This window comes from Hyla sarda, chromosome 1 (assembly GCF_029499605.1).
Source record: "Hyla sarda isolate aHylSar1 chromosome 1, aHylSar1.hap1, whole genome shotgun sequence".
Taxonomy (NCBI): Eukaryota; Metazoa; Chordata; class Amphibia; order Anura; family Hylidae; genus Hyla; species Hyla sarda.
In genome coordinates, this window is record NC_079189.1 from 478,676,796 (window position 1) to 478,704,723 (window position 27,928).

The following is a 27,928-nucleotide window of genomic DNA, read 5'->3' on the forward strand; positions in this document are numbered from 1 at the left end:
TCAGAACTGTGAAGGCTTTTTTAGATGTTGTTTGGCAAACTCTAATCTGGCCTTCCTGTTTTTGAGACTCACCAATGGTTTCCATTTTGTGATGATCCCCTGTATTCACTCTGGTGAAGTCTTCTCTTGATTGTTGACTTTGACAGACATAGTAACATAGTAACATAGTTCATAAGGTTGAAAAAAGAACAGAGTCCATCAAGTTCAATCTATAACCCTAATAAGTCCCTATTCAGTTGATCCAGAGGAAGGTCAGAATAAATCCCTGGATCAACTTTCTGTCCCTATAAATCTAGTATACATAACCAGCAATGTTATTACTCTCCAAAAATGCATCCAGACCCTTTTTGATTACAGAGTTCACCATGACCACCTCCTCCGGGAGAGAATTCCACAGTTTCACTGCTCTTACAGTAAAGACCCCCCTCTGTGCTGGTGTAGAAACCTTCTTTCCTCTAGACGTAGAGGATGCCCCCTTGTAATTGATACGCCTACCTCCTGGAGAGTGTTCTTGATCTGGCCAACTGTTGTGAAGGGGGTTTTCTTCACCAGGGAAAGAATTCTTCGGTCATCCTATACAGTTGCTTTCCTTGGTCTTCCGGGTCTTTGGTGTTGCTGAGCTCACTGATGCGTTCCATCTTTTTAAGAATGTTCCAAATAGTTGTTTTGGCCACGCCTCATGTTTTGGCTATATCTCTGATGGGATTGTTTTGTTTTTCAGCCTAATGATGGGTTGCTTCAATGATAGTGACAGCTCTTTGGATCTCATCTTCAGAGTTGACAGCAACATATTCCAAATGCAAATAGCACACTTGAAATGAACTCTGGGCCTTTTATCTGCTCATTGTAATTGGGATAATGAGGGATTAACACACACCTGGACATGGAACAGCTGAGAAGCCAATTGTCCGATTACTTTTGGTCCCTTAGCAAGTGGGAGGCACATAAACAAACTGTTGTAATTCCTACACCATTCACCTGATTTGGATGTAAATACCCTCAAATCAATGCTGAAAGCCTGGAATTAATGCACATCTTGTTCATTTCATTTCAAATCCATTGGGGTGGTGTATTGAGCCAAAATTTTTAGAATTGTGTTGATGTCCCAATATTTATGGACCTGACTGTAGTTTTTTTTCTTTATAATCCCTTTCAAAAACCTAGTTTATATATAATGTCTTCCATTTTTATAATAAGGTATAATCATAATAATAAGAGGAAATCTATCACTCTTGTATTTTAAAGAGGACCTACTGTGCCCCTGCCCCCCCCCCCCCCCCAAAAAAAAATTTTAAATAAAAGATTTTACTATTATTTAACACAGATGTAGTAGAGTTAAGCCACCATTCAGACTTGATGGGTTAAAAGGGTACTAAAAAAAAAAAGAAAAAAAAAAAAAAAAGATGTATATTCAACTGATGCCAGAAAGTTAGCCAGATTTGTAAATTTCCTCTATTTAAAAATCTGTCTAGTAATTATCAGCTGCTGTATGGAAGTTGTGCAGTTCTTTCCAGTCCGACCATGGTGCTTTCTGCTGCCACCTCTGTCTGTGACAGGAACTGTCTAGAGCAGGTGAGGTTCTCTATGGGCATTTGCTTCTGCTTTGTCAGCTCCTATCACGGACAGAGGTGTCAGCAGTGAGCATTGTGGTCGGACTGGAAAGAACTACACAATTTACTTTTGAGCATACAGCAGCTGAAAAGTACTGGAAGAAGTGGATTAAGATTTTTAATTAGAAGTAATTTACAAATCTGTATAACTTTCAGGCACAAGTTAATCAGAATTTATTTTTCATCCAGTATACCCCTTTAATGCATCTATTTAATGTGCTATGCCTTCAAATGTTAACTCTTCTACATCTGTACCTCAAGTCTATACAAATACAAATATAGCAGAGTACGCAGTCAGATGTGTTAACATATCTGACTCTGACTGTTAAAGGGGAACTCCGGTGCTTACTCAGCTTATCCCCTATCGAAAGGATAGAGGATAAGATGCCTGATCGCGGGAGTCCCGCAGCTGGGGACGCCGCGATCATGCACGCGGCACCCCGTTAGTAATCAGTCCCCGGAGCGTGTTCGCTCCGGGTCTGATTAAGGTCGGCGGCGTGTGACGTCACGCCCCCATGTGACGTCACGCTCCGCCCCTCAATGCAAGCCTACGGGAGGGGGCGTGATAGCTATAGCTGATAGGGGCGGAGCGTGATGTCACACGGAGGCGGGGGCATGACGTCACACGCCGCCGGCCCTGCGAACACGCTCCGGGGACTGATTACTAACGGGGTGCCGCGTGCATGATCGCGGGCGTCCACAGCTGCGGGACTCCCGCGATCAGGCATCTTATCCCCTATCCTTTGGATAGGGGATAAGATGTGTAAGCACCGGAGTACCCCTTTAACTTTGCTAGATCCAGAGCCACACAAATTTTAGAGTGCTAGATAATTCATGCGATCCTCTGCTTCCATCTCTCATTAGCCACACATCCCCTATAACATGGGGAGATGTGAGGCTGAGGAGCAATTATTTTTTTGAAGTCACAATGGCCTGTTCAGCCAATAAACAAGCTTTTTCATGTTCGTCACCTGATGGCTGTCACTACTGCACATGGCAATGCCAGCTTGTTCGGCCAGTACCCATTCATGTATATCTTATGACTGCACTGTCCTTATACACATGATCCAGCCTATGGAATTAATGCTGAGTAATGTATTGTTTACCATGGCTAATGTAAGAAACACATATTGATTGTTCACTTGGAAGAGGTGCTATTTACTATACTGTATAAGGTTGCAGATAGGCATCAGCAATGCAGCTGCTGAATGTACAATCCATTCAGCTGTTGACAGGATTTGAAATCTGTCCTGAGGGAAGTGTTATAAAGCACCAGAATATGGAAATTATGTTTTTTACATTCAGTGTATAGAGTTATGGTAAATTACACTCAAAGCTTTAGACAGTTCCAAGTTTTTTTTCTGTTTTTCTTTTGTTATCATATTGGGTTGGAGAATAAACTCCTTACTGTTGTCTTGTCTGCTTAACACGGTAATTACATATGTTAAATGTCTGGTAATCTTCCCAAACCATCCATTAATACAATAATTCATATACATAATGGAAGGGAAACTTTAAAAGATAATCGAATGTTTTCATAAATCTAAGCAGCAGTGCACCATTAAATATCCAGCAATTTGTCACATTAATTCTTACAGCACAAGGAAATTCATGGGAATATATTTGTGGTTGCAATTGTGTAAAAAAAAATTGCCTATGTCTTGAAAAGAAAAGGAAATATGTTTAAATGTTCTTTGTTTTAAATACAAATTTTCATACAATTCATCTTCTTGCCAGCACGTATTAGAAAATGATTTCTAGAATGTTCAGTACTTAAAGTTCGATGCTATTATATTCCCTGGAGAATAAAGAGTCAATTTATTATAGGAGGAACACATTCAAAAATGGACGCATAGTAAGACATTTTGGACCTTGGTAGCCAGTACCAACCGTTCATGAAAAGAGTCTTCTAATGTAGTTTTTAAAAATAAAGATACAATCATAGTTATCTTTTACATTAAAAATTCTAAAGATGAACAAAAGTTATGTTTATATATTTAAGTCTTAGTTATAAATTATAAAACTCAAGTCTCTTCCCAAAGGGAAGCATAATGCACTTTTGTGGTACCTTTGCCAGCAAATATTTGGGTCACATTGAGAAACAAAATACAGAAATCACATCCCATTCCCCCTTAAAAGCCGTCTTCTTGGTTGTATGATGAAGTCTTGTGAAGTGTGCTCCTTGAGATCATGTACTCATTGGCAAATCGTAACTCATTTCCAACACAAAAATGGGAATAGTAACCTCATCTTCAGCAGGAAATTTAAATATTCCTAAAAACTACAGTCTATTTTATTTTTTTTTTATCAATGTGAGTGTACAGCAAATATCCTTTGGAAGACAAAGAGGAGTTTGTAGACAATGATGACAAAGTTACAGCATGAGGTAAACTCCTCTTGATGTCGGAGTGAGTAGACATGTCAAGAGTGCGTTCGGTTATATCCAACACCTAAATGTTTCTCTAACCAAATCTCTGCTAACTGAGAAGCAGATGCAAATGTACTTGCTTTAGAACCTAGGCACATTTTATACTGTTTAGGGTTTAAATTGGGGTCACATTGGACAGGATGAAAAACATGAACTACCCCAGTTTCTTGACTTCGAAAAGCCTTGAGACCAGACGATATGACTTTAGTAAATAGGTCGACGTCTTCTAAGCCCCATCCTTGAATGGAGGTATCAAAGCCACCAACTTTCAGTAGGTCACTTTTATAAATACAAGTTATACCATATCCATAGTCTCGCCAAAAGCCAGTTTTTTTTGTAAAGACAAAGTTACTGTCTGAAGGAGGATTTCCTCCATATATGACTTTTGGATCATACTGACTAAACACAATTGGGTAATACACTTGTTGTCCATGAATAGTGTTATCACGACACCTTTGTAGAAAGTCTGATGTGAACAACAAGTCTACATCACAAAAGAGCAATAAAGTGTCATTGTCAAACTGAGCAGAACCCTTGTCTAGGCTCAACCCCCTTGAAAACTGTCCTGACAATTTCATTATTGACATTTCCGCCTGTAAGTATTTACTTTGATAGTCTGCCATAAGTTCCATGTGCTTGTTGGAGTCAGACTTAGTTTCAGAATCAAATAAAATGATGACAAGCTTTACGTTTTGCTTTGGGATCAGGCAGACCTTCTCATAGTTTTCCATAAACCTTGTGAAGATATCATACCTTCCGGTGAGCGGAACTAGGAAATGTATTTTCTTGTCGCTCTTTTCTTTCATTTCCTTAGTCATATGAAGAGCAGAAAACATTTTTAATGAATTAGAGAGAAATGAAAAAGACTGCGCCTCACTATTAATGCTCTGCAAAAAGCTCTGCACATCTAGCTCTTCGTCTTCTTTGAAAAACGGTTTACTAAATGACTGTTGTAGATACGCATGACGTCTTACTGGAACAGTTAGTTTTCTGCCTTTATGCCTTTTGTACAACAGCAACAAATCTAATATATATTCTACCCCATACATAGGATGGATCCGACGGTAGCCATACTGGATTTCTTTAAAATCAATTAACCTTCCTCTTGATTTAGAGTTCTCATTGATCATTTCCATTACTTGCATTACTGTGTCATCCAAAGACACCTTGAGAAGGTTATTCAGGCTCTGGCATGGTGGAGCAGTTGCAGACATTGAATAAATATGTTTTCCTGTAAGAAACTCCCATTCAATTACTTCATTCCTTTCCCGTGGCTGAAATCTATTGAAAGATGGCATCATACCAAGCTGCTGGTCTAGCTTGTTTATTTCCGTGTTACTAAGCTTGCTCATCAAAACGCTTTCCCTATGAAGCTGGATGGTGTGAAAGCGTAATTCTGAAATCTTCCGGCTCAGTATATAATTATGCAGTCTGTACTGGTATGCTGGCCTTTTATTAGGGTGCAGTGTTATAGCCGTATGAATTTTGCTGTTGTGCAGATCCTGTATATATCCTTTTCTGTTGTGTTCGTAATTTTCATGGAATAGTTGCTGCATCTGAGGAAAAAAACAAATAAAAGCTGTAATATTGATATAGCTGAACAGAAATATGTTAATGTTTTAGATAATATTTGACTTTAAAACAGAATGGCTTAAGAAAGCAAGTAAAAATAAGATCATATATATTTATAGATTGTAAGATAAAAATAACATTCTAACACACACACACACACACACACACAAACACACACATATGTGTGTGTATGTGTTAAAAAAAAAAAATATATATATATATATATACATACAAAAGAAAAGGCACAACAGCACTATAAATGAAAAAATGTGCAAACAGCAGGGTGCAGGCAACTAAAAAAGGATCAGTCCAAAGGTCCCTCCAATTCCATAAAAATAATAGATAGTGCAGCACTCCATGTAGTGAAAAAATTGTGAATTTATTCCATCAAAAAAAGTGTTAGACTTTTTTGATGGAATAATTTCACAATTGTTTCACTACATGGAGTGCTGCACTATCTAATATATATATATATATATATATATATATATATATATATATATATACATATATATATATATATATATATATATATATATATATATATATATTTAATATCTGCACAAACTCACAAAGCAGAGAACGATAGTCAGATTTCTATGCTCCCCAGAAGATCTGATGAAAGCACCCACTGCATTTAGGCCCTACTTTATTAAACATTTGGACATTGAGGGAGAGTGTACATTGAGGGGGAATGTACCAAGACTGGTGGGTGCGTATGTGTGGCTCTTTTTACCCATGCTGGATTTATTGAGGGGCATAAGCCTGTGTGGCAGACTCAGAAATCTACACCATTTTGGGCTGGCAAAGATTTTTACTACTATTGGTAGATTTGTGTTAATTCGGCACAAAGGGAGGCCATGTCCCCTTCATGCCATGTTGCAGCTTCCTGCCCACCCACTTGGTGACCACATTGCTAATGCCTCATACTGAAAAACACTCTACAGTAGTAAAATGTGTGAGTTTCTCTATGGGTGAAATTGCATAGTTTTCCAAGCTTCACAAGCAGTACATAAATATATCTGCATTATTGTCCAAGTTGGATTCTGATCTACATGATACTCCAGTTTGTTTCGGAAGGCAGCTGCTTCATTTAGACTCTTTCAGGCATATATCCATTTACTCTTAGTTCAGAGCCAGAACTTCCATTAGTTTATACTTGTTCCTTTTACAGAACAATGGTAGCTAATGAAAGTATCTCAATAATGTAATCCATGATGTCAGAATAACACATTCTGTAAACTTAGCTCACAAAACATTAATCTCCTGAACTAAACAAAAACGTATAATAGTTTTCACCGAACTCAGAAAGGATTGCATCTTCTACTTCTTAATTCCATACTTTGTTCCTAACCTTATAAGGTACAGTATATAACAGGGATAAAAACCTAAAACCTGGCACCTTGTCAAAAGCCCTAATGTAATATCCAAACTGGTTAACCATAGAATGTAATGACTCTGTGTCTTGTTCTAGGTATGGCTTCTTAGGAGACCAGCGAGGGGCTCCGGCACACACTGTGTATTAACATTTGTCGGGACCAGGGGAAATGGCCCTTCAATGGGCACTGTTGGGTACAAAAACTTTTTATATGTTCTTCATCTAGGCAAAACATTAACCTTTCTAATATACTTCATATGACAATTTTATTTTTATAGAAATCATGGCTTATAAAATAATGGCTTTGTCCAAGATGAAGCACAGGCATAGACAAAATTCAGTAAGTGAGGGTGGGCTAGAACTCCTCTGTGCTCTCTCCTGTCTGACAGGACTCCTCTGTTCTCTCTCCTGTCTGCTAGTACTTCTCTGTGCTCTCTCCTGTCTGATAGTACTCCTCTGTGCTCTCTCCTGTCTGATAGCACTCCTCTGTGCTCTCTCCTGTCTGATAGTACTCCTATGTGCTCTCTACTTTCTGATAAGACTCATCTGTGCTCTCTCCTTTCTGATAGTACTCCTCTGTGCTCTCTCCTGTCTAATAGTACTCCTCTGTGCTCTCTCCTGTCTGATAGCACTCCTATGTGCTCTCTCCTATCTGCTAGTACTTCTCTGTGCTTTCTCCTGTCTGATAGTACTCCTCGGTATTCTCTCCTGTCTGATAGGACTCTTCTGTGCTATCTCCTATCTGATATAACTCCTCTCTGCTCTCTCCTGTCTGATAGTACTCCTCTGTGCTCTCTCCTGTTTGATATAACTCCTCTGTGCTCTCTCCTGTCTGATAGCACTCCTCTGTGCGCTCTCCTGTCTAATAGTACTCCTCAGTCCTCTCTCCTTTATGATAGTACTCCTATGTGCTCTCTCCTGTCTGATAGCACTCCTCTGTGCTCTCTCCTGTCTGATAGTACTCCTATGTGCTCTCTCATTTCTGATAGGACTCCTCTGTGCTCTCTCCTGTATGATAGTACTCCTCTGTGCTCTCTCCTGTCTGATAGCACTGCTCTGTGTTCTCTCCTGACTGATAGCATTCCTCTGTGTTCTCTCCTGTCTTATAGCACTCCTCTGTACTCCCCCCTGTCTGATAGCACTCCTCTGTGCTCTCTCCTGTCTGATACTACTCCTCTGTGTTCTCTCCTGTCTGAAAGTATTCCTCCATACTGTCCCCTGTCTGATAGTACTCCTCTGTGCTCTCTCCTATCTGATAGTACTCCGCTTTGCTCTCTCTCCTATCTTATCAGACTGAGGAGTGCTAGCTCACCCTAATTTACTGTACTTTGTCCATGCCTGTGCTTTAGACAAAGTCATCAAGATTTTAAAATCCATGATTTCTATATAAAGGAAATAACATTTTCTTATGTGGTATATTAGTAAGGTTAATGTTTTGCCAAGATGTACAACATATAAAACGTTTTTTTTATCTGACAGTGGCCATTTCAGAAAAGGTATTTAGGACACACATTTTTAAATCATCACATTTACACAGATTATTAGATTACTGTTTTGTTTTGGGCTGCACAATAGTTTCAAACAAACAACAATAAAACACTATGAGATTTAGACTTAATAACAGTGACAGCCACAGCAGCACTTGCATGACAGCTATTGGTCCTTCTAATAGTATCCCCCACATGACACACCAAAGGGACAGCTACAGACTCTTGTATAGTGTCTTTTATCTACCCTTGCACCATAGTTACCGCCAAAGCCTGTTTTGCTGCACTGTGCACATTTCCGTAGTGCTGTGGAGTCGGAATCAGAGTCCGAGTCGGTTGAAATTTTGGGTACCTGGAGTAGGAGTCGGACTCAGCAAAGAATGCACTAACTCCGACACCTACTAAATTTAGATTGGAATAAAAAAAGCAAGTTTAAATGTCACAATTCACAAAGCGTTATAATTAATGACTTCTCTATTGTAAAAATAAAGACCAATGCATGCAGTACCTCACGTGACGGCAAAACGAACACAAGTGACCGTAAAGAAGCATGCTTTTCATGTGATTCACTATATGGCACACAACTCACAATTAGGAGCAGCAATACTTCTACTTTCCATAGTGTTGTGTTCTGCTGTTACAGGGAACCCATGGGTAACCTAGACTCTCACTGATAAGGGATTAATTAATTATGTTTTTTGCAGGACTAGAGACACTTGTATAAGTGAAGGGAATGGAGGGTCAATAGTTCAAGACTGAAGCTGTAAACCATTGGAAAAACTGCTGCCATTCAGATAAGGCTACAAAAACTTGTAAACTCCGATTGTTAGCTTAAACTTTAAACATGACTATGGGATTCTACTAGGGAAATCATGTTTTATAATAAATGCCCCTTCCTGGAACCTCCCCCTGCCCTATCTTCAGCAGCAGATCATCACACAAAAGGGAGAAGGCAGCAGCTTCTGCCCAACTACCTCTCTCTGCTAGAAGAGCTGAGAAGAACTTGGTGGAACAGCTTCTTGGATTCAACTGTAAGTGTTTATAAATACATTTGCATATTAATACAGAGGAGTCGGAGTCGGGGAGTCGGAGTCGGAAGTACAAAAACTGCGGAGTCGGAACATTTTTCTACCGATTTCACAGCCCTGCATTTCCGCTACAAGTCAATTCTTTCGGGAGAATCCGCTTTGTAAATGGAGATACCACATTTCCAAGCAGTCCTAGCACTGGCAGAACATGCTATTTGCAGACTGTCTGCTCATATTTTCCGGATGGACACTCCGCAAGCTTTCCACCTTGTCAATGAGGCATTATATTTTCTGAAATGGCCTCTAGAGTAACAGGCTTAGCTCTCTTACTCACTTTCCAGATATTGCAGTCACACATTATCACTAAATAATAGGCAAAGGCCTCCTTAGAATGTCAGTCAGAGTCTTCTCTTCCCAATCATAGCAGCATCTTGAGCTGGTCATGCACATTAGATAGCTGTCAGTTACACATTTCTTTGGGCCAAGCAGACATGTGTTTTTATTGAAAAGAAAGGGGGTAAGCTTATCTATTTAAGAACAAAAGCATCAGGCAATGAGGGGAGAATCAAGAGGTGTCCATACACATTTCTGTTTCTTTAGGATATTAACCATAAATATAGAAAATGTTGTCCACTGAGTTTATTATTCCACTTTCTTTCGCTTGTCCTTTACGAGTAGACAGATTTGTTTAACCCCTTAATGACCAAGGACATATATTTACATCATTGGCCGGCTCCCACGATATAACGCGGGTCACGCGGTGACCCCGTGTCATATCAGGTTGGTCCCAGCATGTATCTGAAGCTGGGACCCGGGGCTAATAACGCGTGCAGCGATCACAGTGCTGCGCACTATTAACCCTTCAGATGTGGCATTCAAAACGCTTTGTCTAAAATGAAAGTAAAAGCTTCCCGGCTGCTCAGTGGGGCTGATCGGGACCACCAAAGTGAAAATGCGGTGTCCCGATCAGCTAGGACTCGGGCAGAGGTCCTCTTACCTTCCTCCGGTGCGTCCCTTCGGCGATTGATTGCTCCAAGCCTGAGATGCAGGCTTGAGCAATCGACCGCTGGTAACACTGATCAATGAAAAGCTATGGCTTTGCAGTGAACAGTGTAAAAGATCAGTGTTTGCAGTGTAAAAATAAGTTAATAAATGTCATTTAACCCTTTCCTTAATAAAAGTCCAAATCACCCCCCTTTTCCCATTAAAAAAAAACATGTAAATAAAAATAAATATAAACATATGCAGTATCGCCGCGTGCGTAAATGTTCGAACTATAAAAATATATAATTAATTAAACCGCACAGTCAATGGCGTACGTGCAAGAGAATTCCAAAGTCCAAAATAACATATTTTTGGTCACTTTTTATATCATGAAAAAATTTAAGAAAAGCGATCAAAAAGTCTGATCAATACAAAAATGATACCGTTAAAACCTTCAGATCACAGCGCAAAAAATTTGCCCACATACCGCCCCATATGTGGTAAAATAAAAAAGTTATAGGGGTCAGAAGATGACAATTTTAAACGGATACATTTTCCTGCATGTAGTTATGATTTTTTCCAGAAGTACAACAAAATCAAACCTATATAAGTAGGGTATCATTTTAATCGTATGGACCTAAAAAATAAAGATAAGGTGTAATTTTTACTGAAAAATTTACTGCATAGAAACGGAAACCCCAAAAATTACAAAATGGCGTTTTTTCTTCAATTTCATCGCACAATGATTTTTTTTCCCCGTTTTGCTGTAAATTTTTGGGTAAAATGACCGATGTCACTGCAAAGTAGAATTGGTGGCGCAAAAAATAAGCCATAATATGGATTTTTAGGTGCAAAATTGAAAGGGTTATGATTTTTAAAAGGTGAGGAGGAAAAAACGAAAGACGGAAAATGGAAAGACCCGTGGGCCTTAAGGGGTTAATTTCACTGCGTTAATCCCACTTTCGTAAAGTTGATTTTTATTTATGAGGCATCTAAAAAAGTTTGGCATTACAATTAGTTGGAAACCATTAAAATATTGACATATTGCACAATCTTGGTAAATGAACTTTGTTTTGGGATTTGAATAAATCAGCTTTACACAGAAGCTGTTATTTAACATGCTTTAATGTGCCTCCTCACTGCTGCAAACTACAGACAACCCCCTTAGTATTGTTGAAGACAGCAACAGATTGTGGTGCACCCCGTAGGGGCTGCATGCTTGCACAGGCTGTTTCTTTAAGGGTCTGTATGTGTCACTTATTTCTGTCCTCCGCTAATCCCTGCCAGGAACCACCTATATGTGAGGACACCTCTTTCTGTGGTGCCTGAGCAATGGTGTAATTTTACTACTTGTAAGGGTATCTACTGCTTCATTGATCTACTGTGTTCCCGTGTTCCAGACTGCCGACCATGCATCTGCACACTGAGGTAGCTAAACACCACCTGGCTGCTTCTGAGATATTTAGCTTTGCTACTAAAACCTAGTCAGCTCTGTTGCATTGAACTCTGTTTGCTGTTCTATACCATCCACAGCATGAGCTTGCCCCTAATGCCTGTATCCATAGTGTTTGGCACCAGGGTCATTCTGCCTGGCTAGCTGCCGCTCTATTGGGTTGTGTTAGTGACCTGGTATCTCCCCTGCAGCTGAAGTTCAGCTTCTGCATCCTAGAGCAGGATAAAGGGTGAATACCAGGGGAATACTTAGACTCAGCTTCCAAGTTTGGCCCATTGCCAAACTGGTAAGTGGCACAGCAGGTCCATACCCATTAGGGTATTACAAACAGTAGAGAACTTGTCTCCTTAATTTATGTAAACATATATTCAAAGAAAGAATTGGTTGTGTCACCATAAACATTTGCCCATATTTAGAAGGAGTGAGAGTTCTTCTAAGTCTGTTGCAGAGAGTGGTTCGATAAACCTTTTAAGAACAGTGTTATTAATTCCTGTAAAACCCTTTAATATATTTTCTTTCATCCATAAGCTACGAGCATCTAATACATTTTCTTTCATGCCCAGAAAAAGATCCATACTAGAGGCAGGGAACTGCTTACAAAAGATTAATATTTTGAGCTTGAACAAACATTGCTGGTACGATATATACTTCACACCAACACAAAATCTGGAAGCTTTTCATCCTGATGTAACTAAAGGCATACAAGCTGAAAGGAGTAAATGTATGATAATTACAAATCACTTTAAGCTATTATAGTTTATACCTTCCTCTATTATCATCTAGAGTACTGCAAGGGGAAAATAACACAAGGTAAAGAGATCTATAACACACAATGGGCCTCATTTACTAAGAGTGTCGGGTTTTTACTAGTGGGAAATGTTGTTTCAGACTTGCAGAATTCCTCTCTATTTACTATGGGAAAATTTTCTGACCAGCTTTTTCTAGGTGGAAATTTCCAGCCATTTATCCACAGGATTTTCTGTGAATTCAACAGTAAATAGGTCGGGCTGTGAAACCACACCCCTTTTGTGCTGACCACGCCCGTTTGTGGCAGACCATTTTCTGGGTTTGACGGAGTTTCCTGGCACACACTGTCGCGCACTGGCACAAACTGGTGCAAACATGTCACAGACACTCTGTGCCAAACTAACCAGACAAAAACTGGTCGGTTTTAGCTAAGCAAATCAGGACCAATGTAAGAAAACAATCTCAGTCTACTATAGTTACCTACGTCAGAAAACTTTACATTGTTGATACAAGACTTTCCCATAAACATGTACAATGCGATCCAACTGTGCATGCTTATTTTAGGAAATACCTCACTGCCAGACATGTCTTATGCAAGGCAACATTTTATCTCTCCTGGGAAAAAAAGATCAATTGTGTCCAGATCCAGTTATTGTATATTACTGTTGTACACTATGTTAGTGTTTTCCAACCAGGGTTTCATAACTCAGTAACATACTGTACATAGAAAAGTGAGTCCTACAACAACAATCTAAATGTGGCCCCAATATGGTGCAGAAACAAAGTATTTGTGTCTCTCTTTACGGACCCTTAAACTATGTTAAAATTAGGCCAAATGGGTCCAGACCCCTTCTCTCCAAGGGCCCACTAGCAGTAACATAGTTTGCCCTGATAGTATGTATAAAAAAAAAATATGAATAGTTTCCATGCAGTAAACAGGTGATAGCAAATCTTTCAGCTATTTTTTCTGCTAAAAACTGCAGATACTGTTGAATAGCAGTAAGAGTATAAAAGAAAACTGTACCAAGTGTCAAGATGGCTGGGTCGAGCACTACACATGAGTCCAGGAGGTGTGGATGAGCAAAGAGGCATGCCGGGCTGTGGCACTTGAGCAGCTTGGTCCACATCCTTAAAGGGGTACTCCGCCCCTGGCATCTTATCCCCTATCCAAAGGATAGGGGATAAGATGTTAGATCGCCGCGGTCCCGCTGCTGGGGACCCCGGGGATCGCCGCTGCGGTACCCTCCTATCATTACTACGCAGAGCTAGTTCGTTCTGTGCGTAATGACGGGCGATACAGGGTCCGGAGCAGCGTGACGTCATGGCTCCACCCCTCATGACATCACAGCCCGTCCCCTTAATGCAAGTCTATGGCAGGGGGCATGACAACCGCCACGCCCCCTCCCATAGACTTGTATTGACGGGGCGGGCCGTGACATCACGAGGGGCGGAGCCGTGACGTATGATGCTCCGGCCCCTGTATTGCCCGTCATTACGTGCAGAGCGATCTCGCTCTGCGCAGTAATGATAGCGGGGTGCTGCAGCAGCGATCCCCGGGGTCCCCAGCAGCGGGACCCCAGCGATCTGACATCATATCCCCTATCCTTTGGATAGGGGATAAGATGTCTAGGGGCGGAGTACCCCTTTAACACTTGGATAAGAAATAAAAAGGCAAATAAAAGTTTGGCAAACAATATTAGCCAAGGAAAGGTACAATTTGCTGTTATACCCTAACAGCTATCCACTGGCAGCTGCAGCTCTTTGCAGCTAATATAGCTGACAGATTCTCTTTAAGAACTACTGATGTGCATATGAAATATGTGGATAATACCTCTCCATGGCTGTAAACAGAGGTTTCAGGTCAAGACAAGTCAATGGAACAAGAATAAAAGTTCTAAACAAGAGACCCTGGCAGATATTTTCTGGTATCTGAACAATTCCAACAAAGAAGAGATTATATCGAGCAAAAAAAGAAAGTCAGCATCCAGGTTAAGCTTATGGTGGTGTAGAGTCCTACACAACAACGTCTCATATAATTTATCTGATACATTATGGCTAATATTAAGGTATATATTCCTTTGTTAATTAATTTAAGCAAGGAGACTAGACAGACACTGAAGATGTTGTTGTAATCTTAAGTCCTAAAGGAAGTACATCTGTTTATAACAGAAATAAATTGAAATCCCATCACAATTGAAGCTCACACTCCCTTGGAACTCTTATTAACCATTATTGAGTAGTACAACTCGAAATGACATCAGGTCATGATTTACAACTAAAAAGAAATACACCAAACCACAAAATGTTCCATGACCTTTCGATTATGCAGGAAATGTAGCTGACCACAAGCCAAAGGTCAAGATAAGATTATTAATCTAAGTCTGCATAGTAAGGTAAAGCGAGAAACCAAGACAGAAGCAATAAAGAAAAACTAATGAATAGAAATTTTGATAAATGAACCAAGTGATCATTCAATACAACATTCTCCTACACAGCAAATGGAGGTTCCAGTTGAAATATCAGCATTTACTAACATATACAGATGGACCACAAAATTCTACCAAGATCATTGAGTGACTGAGGCTACACCTTTACACCTACTAGATTAGGTTAGCGTCAAAGCTTGCATGCCAGGGAACAAAGATCTCCACAGATTACACAAGCAGCATCTCAACACATGTCGGCAGAATTAACTGCTAGTGTTGGTCATTTGTTCTGTTTGCATCTGCATGCTTGTGAAATCACTGCTTAGATGCAAGAAGGCTCTATAAAACATTCATTAAAAGAAGGACATTGGAGCTGGACAAAGAAAATGTGTCCTCAGAAAATTACCTTAAGGTCCAATGACGGACCCTACAGTGTGCCTCCAGCTGTGCCTGCTCGTAGTGGCAGTTGGCCGCTACAAGCAGACACACAGCGATCTGCGAGATGCCACGCACACACACAATGTACTTGCACACAGCACAGCTGCTCTCGACCTAGCTCAGGGAGCAGGGGGGAAGGATGTGATGTCCGCGAGTACACTGCGCATGGGTGCGACCACTCGAAGATCGCTGTGTGTCTGTTAATAGTGGCGGGTTTTTCCACTACGAGCAGGCACAGCTGGAGGCACACTGTAGGGTCAGTCATTGGCAAATCTGCAGTGTAAAATTTGTGATATTGCTTTGCTTCTATTTAATTTATTATCTATACTTTCAATTAATCCTGAAACATTGCAGTTTTCATCCTGGCCACTAAGCCTAATAATAAGATGATACTTTCTGTTCTTCCTGACCAACAGATGAGGTACTACCTGATTTTATTGACACCACTAAACTCTCATATATATATATATATATATATATATATATATATATATATATATACAGAAAATGTACATTTTGCTCCTTTATGTATAAATGATGGTGTAGGAATATATTATATATTACTATATAAACAATCCTTGACTATCATCTAACAGAAATAACTCAAATTCTTATCTCTTAACACGCTCCATCTAAAATAATGTTACCTTTCAAGATTTATTGTGCAGTTGAAGCTTTAGGATGATACAGACAACACAGAAAGGAGCATTATACTTGGATATGGCTTGGATATCTATATTAAGAAGAAGACTTATGGAATACATAGAACTTAAAAAAACAATCAACTGAGAAACACACCAAAGTGAACATTTGCATTTAATCTGTCAGCAGCTTCTCTGGAAAAAAATAGGTAAAAGCCTGACAAACTTTTGTGTAAAAAAAACAAAAAAATACATTTTCTAGCCACTTTTTGGCTGTTGAATCACATTTTGGAAGCTGGTGCTAGGGTTTAGCAGCAGGCTGCAGACGCGTAACGAGCCATTTAGGAAAACACTGGTCGCAGTGATGTCTCGTCTCAGCCAGTGACTGGCTGAGGGGGCCGTCAGTTGCTCTCATGCAGGAAGGTGGGGGCTAGAGCGCCAAGGATGTGTAAGTAGCCAAATCCCAGGAGCACCCTTTTAAGATTGAAATATTGCAATTAACATTTTTACATTAAATTATGTGCATCAAACCTTATCTGCAGGTATCCCCAGAAAGTAAGTGCAAATAACTATTTATGGGTTGCATAGTCACAAGACCCAATACCCTGATGATTATCTGGAAGAATTCTACATAAACTTTATGGGAACAGGTCACAGTTTGGGTAGATTTTTTTTATCCACTATTTTAAGGGTAGTCTGATTTGTTTGTGATAAAATAAAAAAATATGCTAAACTTATCAGTTGCTCACTAATCACGTATCAATGGTAACTGTATCTGACACCCACATTCTGGTCTCTCATGCCACCTTTCTTGACATTGCTACAGCGATGACATGCCATATACCAAAATTAAAGTTACAGTCAATCACTGGCCACAGTAGTATATGGCACACGTCCACTGAACTGAGAACACTGATTGGTCACAGTAGTGTTTTGGGGGCATATAGACAAGATATCACTACAAATGTGAAGCTGGTGGGGAAGTAGTGGCTCTAGACATGCTGAGGATTAAACATTTAAGCATAGGTTTGTTATTTTTATTTTATCAGAATGCCATGCAATAGGAACATTTTTAAAATATGCTGAAATTCCCTTGCAGCAAACACAACATGTATTAAGATCCTACCAAAATTAGGATAAGATCTAAAATTACTGTTAAAAAATTCTACCGTCTTAATTAGGAAACCATATACCAACTTTGAAATATGCCCTCACAAGGAGGATTTATTAAGGAAAAGGGCTAATGTAGCAAACCTCAGAAAGGGGCAGGGAGTTATAGACTCAGTAGTGACTTCACTGTCACCCAACCATCCCATGCTTGTGTCTTCTGTTGCTGAAAAAGTCTTATATAATGTCAGATGGGGATGGCACTTTATGGTTCTAGACATAAATTATGGACTGAAAACTTTTTGATAAGTGGAAAAATGAAGGGATTGAAGAAATGAAGTGAGATACATTTCGGTTGGAGAACCAGTCATCAACTACATTTTGTATGTATATAGTATAGAGAGCATAGGGGAAAACGGCCATATATGGCAATTTTGATATATCTAAGACCCAGAGGTCTTAAAAGTGATAGTAGGGGAGATCAAATAGGGGATGGAATAGGTCTTCTTGAAAAGATGTGTCTTTAGGGCATGTTTATGACTGTGGATGTTGGGTATAACTGTGAATATTTTAGGGAATTGTATTCCAGAGAACTGGTGCAGCACGAGCAAACTCTTGGAAATGGGAATGAGAGGTTTGGATTATAGAAGATGTTTCATTAGCAGAGCGGAGAGAACATGTAGGATGGTAGACAGAGAAGACAGAGGGAGGAGATGTAGGGAGATGCAGCACTGTGGGGAGCTTTGTGGGTGAGAATTCTGTGTAACCAGTAACCAATGTAGTGACTGACACAGTGGGGAGGCATCAGTGTAATGGCTGGAGAGAAAGATAAGACTGGATGGAGAGTGGAGAGTTTAGAAAAGGAAAGGCCTATTAGTAAAGAAAGAGTTACAAAAGTGAGAATTAAAGCAACAGTGGGAGTTTTAACTGTTTCAACAATAGCAAAGTAGCAGCTTTGAGAGATTTTGTGAGGTGCAGGTGACAAGAATGTGAAAGGGACTAAATAAAGGGAGTGAAAGATAGATCCGAGTCAATCATAAATCTTTTGTGGCAAGCTTTTGTGGACATCTCAAGTTTAGGTAGATTACTCGATGGAGAAAATAAACAAAGTTCAGTTTTATAAAGATTTAGTTTGCAATATAGGGAGGACTTAATGTTTGAGACAGTAGAAAGACAGTCACTGGTATTTTGAAGGTGTGTAGGGGTGATATCACGGGAAGGGGTATAGAACTGAGTTTCTTCAGCGTGGAGAAACCAAATCTACTTGTCATTTGTCCAATGGGGGCTGTGTAGAGAGAAAAGAGGAAAAAACCCAAAACTTATCACCAACAGCAAGGGGAAGAGGAGAAGTAATAGAGACAAAAAATGAGACACTGAACAAGCGGTCAGAGATGTAGGAAGAAATTCAGGAGAAACTTAAAACCAATGCAGTGGAAACTACAGAGTAGGAGTTGGTGATCTACAGTGTAAAAAGCTGCAGAAAGGTCTGTGAGAATTAGAAGGGAGAAAATTCTTTCAGATTTGGCTTTCCGGAGATTATAAATTACGGTTAGGGATTCCAGCCAGAGGAAGTCCGCCAAGTCACACGAAACAACTTGTACCAGCATTCCCCACTCCCTATCCTGCTCCCCCACCTGGAGCCACCATTATGCCTGCTGTATTGGAATAAAGACCTGACTGGTGAGTGTGGCCTCTAACTGTTCTTTGTCCTTGCATTGTGCGCTCTACCTGGCTACGCACCTCCGCAACAGGCTTTCTGTGAATCTCGTCCTGTGTGTATCTTCTGCTTTCAGTGTCGCTTAGTTACATACGTGTCAGCATTTCTTCCCTTCCTGCTTATTGCTTTTCTGTGGAGTGTACTGTGTATTTGACACCAACAAACATTGTTTCAAAACAATAGATACAGAAAGTTAAAAAGAGAATATGGGGTATTGACAATTTTCTATAATATATGCAGGTCAAGTCAACACTTCTACATTAAAATACTTAGGGCCATAGATAAAGACCAATACATTTCATGATATAATAGGGGAGAGCCTGCACAAAAATACATTTCTACTCTACTCAATGGGGGAGATTTATCAAACTGTTTAGACCAGTTTAGCTGGTCTATATTTGTCTCTCAGAAAGTCTATTTAGTTGAGACTAGATATGAGAGATAGATGGATAGATAGGAAAGACATGAGAGAGATGGATGGACTAAAAAAAATGGATAGATACACAAGAAAAATTGATATAAAACAGATAGATAGATAGATAGATAGATAGATAGAAAGAAAATACATATCTATCTTTCTTGTGTCCATCTATTTATCTATATCTAAAATACCTGTCTATCATTCATATGTCTATCTATTCCTATCTATCTTATATCTGTCTATGTATCTCACATCTATGTATCTCCCTCATGTCTGTCTATCTATCTATCTACAGAATCTATCCAATATCTATCTCTTGTTTTTCTATCTATTTATGACGCAGGGCATTGTTTTCCAAACAGTGTGTCTCTGGCTGTTGCAAAACTGTTAGCAACAGCTGGAGACACATTGTTTGGAAAACAATGCCCTGCATCATAAATAGCTATAAAGATAGACATGAGATAGATATTTGATAGATGCCGATGCTTCAGCTCACTCTTCAGTTCTTTGTTTAGAAAAGCTCAGGCATGAATTATATAGTCTGGCAAATAAATCACTGGGTCATATGTAGGAGTGCTGCTATTTGTATTTTGGATCAGGCCCGGATCTTGATCACGTGACCCACACACTTTTTGGACTGTTCTTCTAGGGTTATCTATCTTTCTAGTTGAGCCTGCATATATTCCAAATGCAAATATTGTCCCGTAGATCCCAGAACAAAATATCCAGCGTTAGTTTAAATACTAATACTAAAGTATTTTTTTTTTCCAAAGTATGTTTTTATTAAAGTTTTAGACATGAGAATAAGAAAACATAACAGAGCATAACAATGCCATAGATGTAGTAACGCGAAAAGACCGTACTGTCAAAGACAGGGTCTATCCCACCTGGTGGTGCAGCAAACTGTATATTAATACATAGAAAACATCCACCTGTTGCGATCATAGCAAAGCACTATAAGTACCAGTAGCAATAGGTAGGGGATACCATGGATGGGAGAAACGAGCTGCCATGGTGGAAGGGCATATACTCTTGGCATTTTATCACACTAATGAAACTGTGTGGAGGCAAGAAGCCTCGAATACAAGAAAACAGGGAAGGAAGGGTGTGAGGGAAAAGGATAGGACAGGCAGTATTGCAGAAGGGGAGGAGAGGGAGAGTAGTGGTCAGTCTTGGAGTAGAGTACGTAGTTACCTTGCGAGACAAGTCTGGTTCTGGAGGTTCCCAGCATCTGAGGCACGCTGCTTAAAGGATGAGTCATAGTGGTAGTAGTGTAGGAGAGAGGTTATGTATATAGATGTAGGGTTTCAAAGTAAGTGGATGACATAAAAGCTTTCCAGGGTCCCCAAATAGTCATGAACTTATCCAATTGATTTCTGGAGTCTGCCAGCAGTTCCTCCATCTTGCATAGGTGAGAGAGCTCACGCAACCATGAGGAGACTGAAGGGGGTGACGATGATCTCCACAGTCTAGGGATCACAGTTCTAGCAGCTAATAGAAGGAAATGGAGTAGTTGTGTGGATGACTTTGGAACAGATCTTGGCAGAATTGACAATAGGGCTATTTTGGGGGTCAGGGCAAGTGTGGTAGCTGTGAGTTTAGACATAATGTCTGAGATCTGCGTCCAGAAGGGCTGTAGCGTTGGGCACTCCCACCAAATATGTGTCATGGAGCCTCCAGGACCTCCACACCGCCAGCACGTATCAGGCGCGCTTGGGTACATCCTCGCCAGTAGGGTAGGTACTCGGTACCAACGTGCCAAAATTTTGTAGTTTGTTTCATGTGCCTTGCACGATGTGGAAGACCTGTGGCACCAGGATAAGGCCGTTCTCCACTCCTCCTCAGAGATGGTGCATTGAAGTTCACGTTCCCAGGCCCCGCGAAAGGGTATTGGTTTACTAGTGACAGTCTCTAGGACATGAGAGTATAGTGTGCTGACCGGTCTACCTATACGCGAGGGGGAAGTACACAAACGTTCAAAGGTTGTAAGAGGTCTGAGGAGGTCTAATTGGCTTCCCTGTGTCTTGTAAAACTGTTTAATCTGATTATATTGAAAAATATGCATAAGTGAGGGATCGGCACCTTTCAGTAGGTCAGGTAAGGATTTCAACCCAGAAGGATCTAAGCGATCTCTAAAGGTAGGGGCGACATCTCGCCAAAAAGCTAAAAAGGAATACTAAAGGTTTTTATGTAGCACAGAAATGTGCAAAACATTATTATTTATCACCATGGAAACTAGCCAAACAGTTGGTGTCCACCCTGGGATCATACTGTGAAAGCTGTAATTCTAGATAATTTTACAGCATTAATTATCACTTCATTGGATTATGGAAATATCTCAAGGAACATGGTTTGCTTTATTGTATTCTTCAAGAGAAAACCCTGCTTTGCTTTTATATATAATCAATAGTGTTGCTCGCGAATATTCGCAATGCGAATTTTATTTGCGAATATCGCATATTCGCGAATATTCGCAAATATAGCACTTTATATTCGCAATTACGAATTTTCCTTTTTGTTTATTTTTCACAGAACACATCACAGTGATGATCCCTCTCTGCTTCAGCTTGTGTGGTGTAAAGAAGGCTCTAATTCTAATGTGTGAGACTGGCATATGAATTTTCGTCTATTCTAATTGTTGCACATGCGAAAATATAACGCAAATATTACGAATATGCGAATTTTGCGAATGCATAATGAATATTCGTCCGTATATTCGTGAAATATCGCAAATTCGAATATGGCCTATGCCGCTCAACACTAATAATCAAATACAAACACATTTTAAAGCAGAGAACAGGCTGTATAGTAGTTATTCTGAAAATGACTATGTACTTAAAGGAAAACTAAACATAGATATTATGCATAAAATCAGCAGCTTCTTTATATCCTTCTTTACTTTTATCCCGTTCGGTCTCATATAGCAGTCAAAAGTAATTCATACATATATATATATATATATATATATATATATTCATATATATTTGTCCTAGGAGATTAGCCATTACATCCTAATTGTAAAGTGCTGGTGAAGATGTCGCTGCTATCCAAATAAATATTATAGTTGTTGTTGTTGTCATTATTATTATTATTGTTATCATTATTATCCACCTTCCCCCTCAATTACACAATTCAATCAGCAATAGGAGATGAAGATTGTTTGGGACAGATCCCAAGTATGTCCCACCCTATGTCAGCCAAAAAAAAGTTACTGATCAGATGGAAAGTATGGCGAAACTATGGAACAAGCAGAAGCTTCTTCAAACTGAAAAAATTGGGACAGCATTATGGTGTAATTTGTACCAAAAAAATTCAAAACAAACTGTCTTAGACACCGTTCCCAGCATCCAGCAAAAGAGGCATTGCATCTGCAAAGGGGGTGTGGCATTATAAAAAAAATGTGCCAAAATCCTGGAAAAAGATTCTGACTTGGTCTAAGCCAGCAGTAATATCGGCACTCTACTTGTACAGTCTGCATGAGAAGAAGACCTCTGTCTGCCATCTTGACTCATCGGACCTACACAATCACGCTGTGGGGGTTTGATGATGGCCCCGAACCACTGGCAACTGTATTGTTAAGCTTTAGATGCCATGATCAGGATTGGCGTACATTTTTTTTAATGTGTGGTGCATTAAAGTGCCGCAGATGATACATGTCCCACAATGTGTTCAGCCTTTGTATGTTACCATTATCTCATAGAGATCTTGATAATGGTGAACTGAAATGCAATGTAAAGTAAAAAAGATTTACATTAAATTAAGAGGAATAATATATCACAAAATAAACATAATTATCATGTAATTAACGACATCGTGAAGACTAATATAGATTTGCTTATACAAGGCTTCATCACTGAATCTCTGCCCAAGGTCTAAGAGAAAGGACTGTAATGTGAAACCAGCGCAGACCAGATGTTCAAAGAGTAAGAACAAATCCAAATTCGGTTGATTTCACACTTTTTGATGCATTTTCATTAAAGCAGCTGGGGTTATTTTTGCAGCTTGTAAATAAAGGAATGATACAAAATTTTCCATCTGTGCAGTTTAAGTTCTGATATACTGTATCCATTTTTTTTTCTCAAACCTTATTATATTATTGCACATGCTTTGGGAAACATTATTACCGTGTTAATGGTAAGAGACACAGGTCCTTTGGGTCCTTCAAACATGTTTTACAACAAATCTCATAGCAAACGACACAGCTGCAGCCAGAAACTCACAAGAAAATAACAAATAAGCATGTATGCAGCGGAGATCGGTAAGAGGGAAACCAGGGAATCTGTTAGGAAAATGCTTGAAAATTGGTATTTACCGTATTTATCGGCATATAACACGCACTTTTTAGGCTAAAATTTTTAGCCTAAAGTCTGTGTGCGTGTTATACGCCGATACACCCCCAGGAAAGGCAGGGGGAGAGAGGCCGTCATTGCCCGCTTCTCTCCCCCTGCCTTTCCTGGGGTCTAGAGCGCTGCTGTCGGCCCTTCTCTACCCCTGGCTATCGGTGCCGCTGCCCTTCTGTCCCCCTGACTATCGGTGCCGGCGCCGATAGCCAGGGGGAGAGAAGCGGCGCCGACAGCCAGGGGGAGAGAAGGGGCAGCGGCACCCATTGCCGGCGCCGCTGCTCCGTTGCCTCCCCCCATCCCCGGTGGCTTAATTACCTGAGTCGGGTCTGCGCTGCTGCAGGCCTTCGGCATGCGTCCCCGGCGTCGTTGCTATGCGCTAAACGGGCATAGCAATGACGCAGGGGATGCATGCCGGAGGCCTGCAGCAGCGCGGACCCGACTCAGGTAATTATGCCACCGGGGATGGGGGTAGGCAACGGGGCAGCGGCGCCGGCAATGGGTGCCGCTGCCCCTTCTCTCACCCTGGCTGTCGGTGCAGCTTCTCTCCCCCTGGCTATCGGCGCCGGCACCGATAGTCAGGGGGACAGAACGGGCAGCGGCGCCGATAGCCAGGGGGTGAGAAGGGCCGACAGCAGCGCTCTAGACCCCAGGAAAGGCAGGGGGAGAGAAGCGGGCAGCGACGGCCTCTCTCCCCCTGCCTTTCCTGGGGGTATATCGGGGTATACACGCGCACACACGCACCCTCATTTTACAATGGATATTTGGGTAAAAAACTTTTTTTACCCAAATATCCTTGGTAAAATGAGGGTGCGTGTTATAGGCCGGTGCGTGGTATACCCCGATAAATACGGTATATAGTTTTGTATTCTGAAAATTTTGACTTTTTGAACACAAAATGTATTCACATCTAGTCACATTCTTTTTACTGCTTTGCCTGACCTTTCAGAGACACATTTTAATATTACATTTTACCCGAAATGCCACCACTATTCTACACCATTCTCCCTTATTAAAATTAAGTCTTTGCTGTCTATTTTTTACCTGGTTAACCCCCGAAGGACCACAATACTTTTCATTTGTGCACTTTCTTATTTTCCACCTCACCTTCTAAAAATCAGAACTCTTTTTTAAATTTTCCACTTACAGACCCATATGAGGGCTTATTTTTTGCAACACCAATTGTACTTTGTAATGACATCAATCATTTCAACACAAAATCTATGGCAGAAAAAGAATATATGTGGGGCAAAATTGGTAAAAATGCACTTTTTGGTAAAAATGACACCCTATTTTTATTCTGTAGGTCCATATAGTTACAAAGATACCTAATTTATATAGGTTTTAGTTTATTTTACTATTTAAAAAAATTATAACTACATGCAGCAAAATTAGTATGTTTGAAACTGTCATCTTCTGACTCCTATAACTTTTTTATTTTTCCATATACATGGATGTATGAGGGCTAGTTTTTTTGTACCGTGATCTGCAGTTTTATCGGTAGCATCTTTGTTTTGATAGGACTTTTTGATCACTTTTTATAAATTTTTTGGGGATATACAAAGTGACTTTTTTTTACATGTAGGCCATTGACCGTGCAGTTTAACCCCTTAAGGACCACAGGTTTTTCCGTTTTTGCACTTTCGTTTTTTCCTCCTCACCTTTTAAAAATCATAACCCTTTCAATTTTGCACCTAAAAATCCATATGATGGCTTATTTTTTGCGCCACCAATACTAATTTGCAATGACATCAGTCATTTTACCCAAAAATCGACGGCAAAACGGGGAAAAAAATCATTGTGCAACGAAATTGAAGAAAAAACGCTATTTTGTAAATTTTGGGGGCTTCCGTCTCTACACAGTACATTTTTCGGTAAAAATGACACCTGATCTTTATTCTGTAGGTCCATACGGTTAAAATCATACCCTACTTATATAGGTTTGATTATGTCGTACTTCTGTAAAAAATCATAACTACATGCAGAAAAATGCATACGTTTAAAATTGTCATCTTCTGACCCCTATAACTTTTTTATTTTTCCACATATGGGACGGTATGAGGGCTAATTTTTTGCGCCGTGATCTGAAGTTTTTAGCTGTACCATTTTTGTATTGATCAGACTTTTTGATCGCTTTTTATTCCTTTTTTCATGATATAAAAGCAACCAAAAATATGTTACTTTGGACTTTGGAAATTTTTTGCGCGTACGCCATTTACCGTGCTGTTTAATGAATGATATCTTTTTATAGTTCGGACATTTACGCATGCAGCAATACTGCATATGTTTATATTTATTTTCATTTACATGGTGTTTTTTTATGGGAAAAGGGGGGTTATTTGAACTTTTATTAAGGAAAGGGTTAAATCACATTTATTAACTTTTTAAAAAAATTTTTTTTTCCAGTGTTATAGCTCCCATAGGGACCCATAACACTGCACACACTGATCTTATACCCTGTTCACTGCAAAGCCATAGCTTTGCAGTGATCAGGGTTATTGGCGGTCGATTGCTCAAGCCTGAATCTCAGGCTTGTAGCAATCAATCGCCGGGGGGGAAACGCCGGAGGCAGGTAAGAGGACCTCCGCTCGTGTCCCAGCTGATCGGGACACCACATTTTCACTGCGGTAGTCCCGATCAGCCTCGCTGAGCAGCCGGGCAGCTTTCACTTTCGGTTTAGACACGGCGTTCAACTTTGAACGCCACGTCTAAAGGGTTAATAGCACGTGGCACCGCGATCGCTGCCGCGCACTATTAGCCCCGGGTTCCGGCATCAGATACATGCCGGGACCGACCCGCGGGGTCACCGCGTGACCCCGCGTTATATCGCGGGAGCCGGCCAAGGACGTAAATATACGTCCTTGGTCGTTGAGGGGTTAATTAACATTATATTTTTAGAGTTCAGACATTTACACACGTGAGGGTACTACATATGTTTATGTTTGTTAATATATATACATTTTTTTTTAAACTCTCGCTCAGTCCCGATATTTAAAAACATCAGGACCCTGCATCACACCGATCAAAGTACATTGTTGCGTCTAAAAATGAAAGCACACGCTTCCCTGCAGCTCAGTTGGGCTGATCGGGGCATCGTAATAAAATTGCGATGTCCCGATCAGCTAGGATGCGAGCGGAGGTCCCCTTACCTTGCTCAATCGCGTCCGATCGGCATTTGATTGCTCCAAGCCTGAGCCCCTATCTTGCTGATCCATGCAAAGCTATGGCTTTGCAGGGATCAGGGTAAAAGATCAGTGTGTGCAGTGTTATAGCCCCCTATGGGAGATATAACACTGCAAATAAAAGTGGGGGAAAAAAAGTTAACAAAGGTCATTTAACCCCTTCCCTAATAAAAGTTTGAATCACCCCCCTTTTCCCATAAAAAAAACTGTGTAAATAAAAATAAAAATAAACATATGTGGTATCACCGCGTGCAGAAATGTCCGAACTATAAAAATATATCGTTAATTAAACCGCACGGTCAATGGCGTACGCGCAAAAAAATTCCAAAGTCAAAAATAGCGTATTTTTGGTCACTTTTCATTTAATGAATAAAAAGCGATCAAAAAGTCCAATCAATACAAAAATGATACCGATAACAACTTCAGAACACGGTGCAAAAAATGAGTCCTCATACCGGCCCGTAGGCAGAAAAATTAAAAAGTTATAGGGGTTAGAAGATGAGAATTTTTAACACATAAATTTTCCTGCATGCAGTTATGATTTGTTTCTGAAGTAAGACAATATCCAACTGATAGGGTATCATTGTAACCGTATAGACCTACAGCATAAAGATAAGTTGTTATTTTTTCCGAAAAAATGCACTGCGTAGAAACGGAAATTTTTTCTTCAATTTTGTTGCACAATGAATTTTTTTCTGTTTCGCCGTGGATTTTTTGGTAAAATGACTAATGTTATTGCAAAGTAGAATTGGTGGCGCAAAAAATAAGCCATCATATGGAATTTTATGTGAAAAATTTAAAGCGTTATGATTTTTAGAAGTTGATGAGGAAAAAATGAAAATGCAAAAATGGAAAAACCCTGCATCCTTAAGGGGTTAAATGGGAAAATGGGGGTGATTCAAACTTTTATTGGGGAAGGGTAAATTACATTTATTAACAAATTTTTTTTACTTTCTTTACACTTCTTTT

General features: G+C 40.0%; 1 protein-coding gene across 1 annotated transcript in view; it reads right to left on the reverse strand.

Moving 5' to 3' along the window:
* Positions 1-2,373: 2,373 nt before the first annotated feature.
* Positions 2,374-27,928, reverse strand: part of CHSY3 (chondroitin sulfate synthase 3) — a 362,113-nt gene continuing 336,558 nt past the window's right edge. The window contains exon 3 of the mRNA XM_056537288.1: positions 2,374-5,594. Coding sequence (XP_056393263.1) covers positions 4,032-5,594 — 1,563 coding nt within the window. The 3' untranslated portion in view covers positions 2,374-4,031. The remainder of the gene's footprint in view (positions 5,595-27,928) is intronic.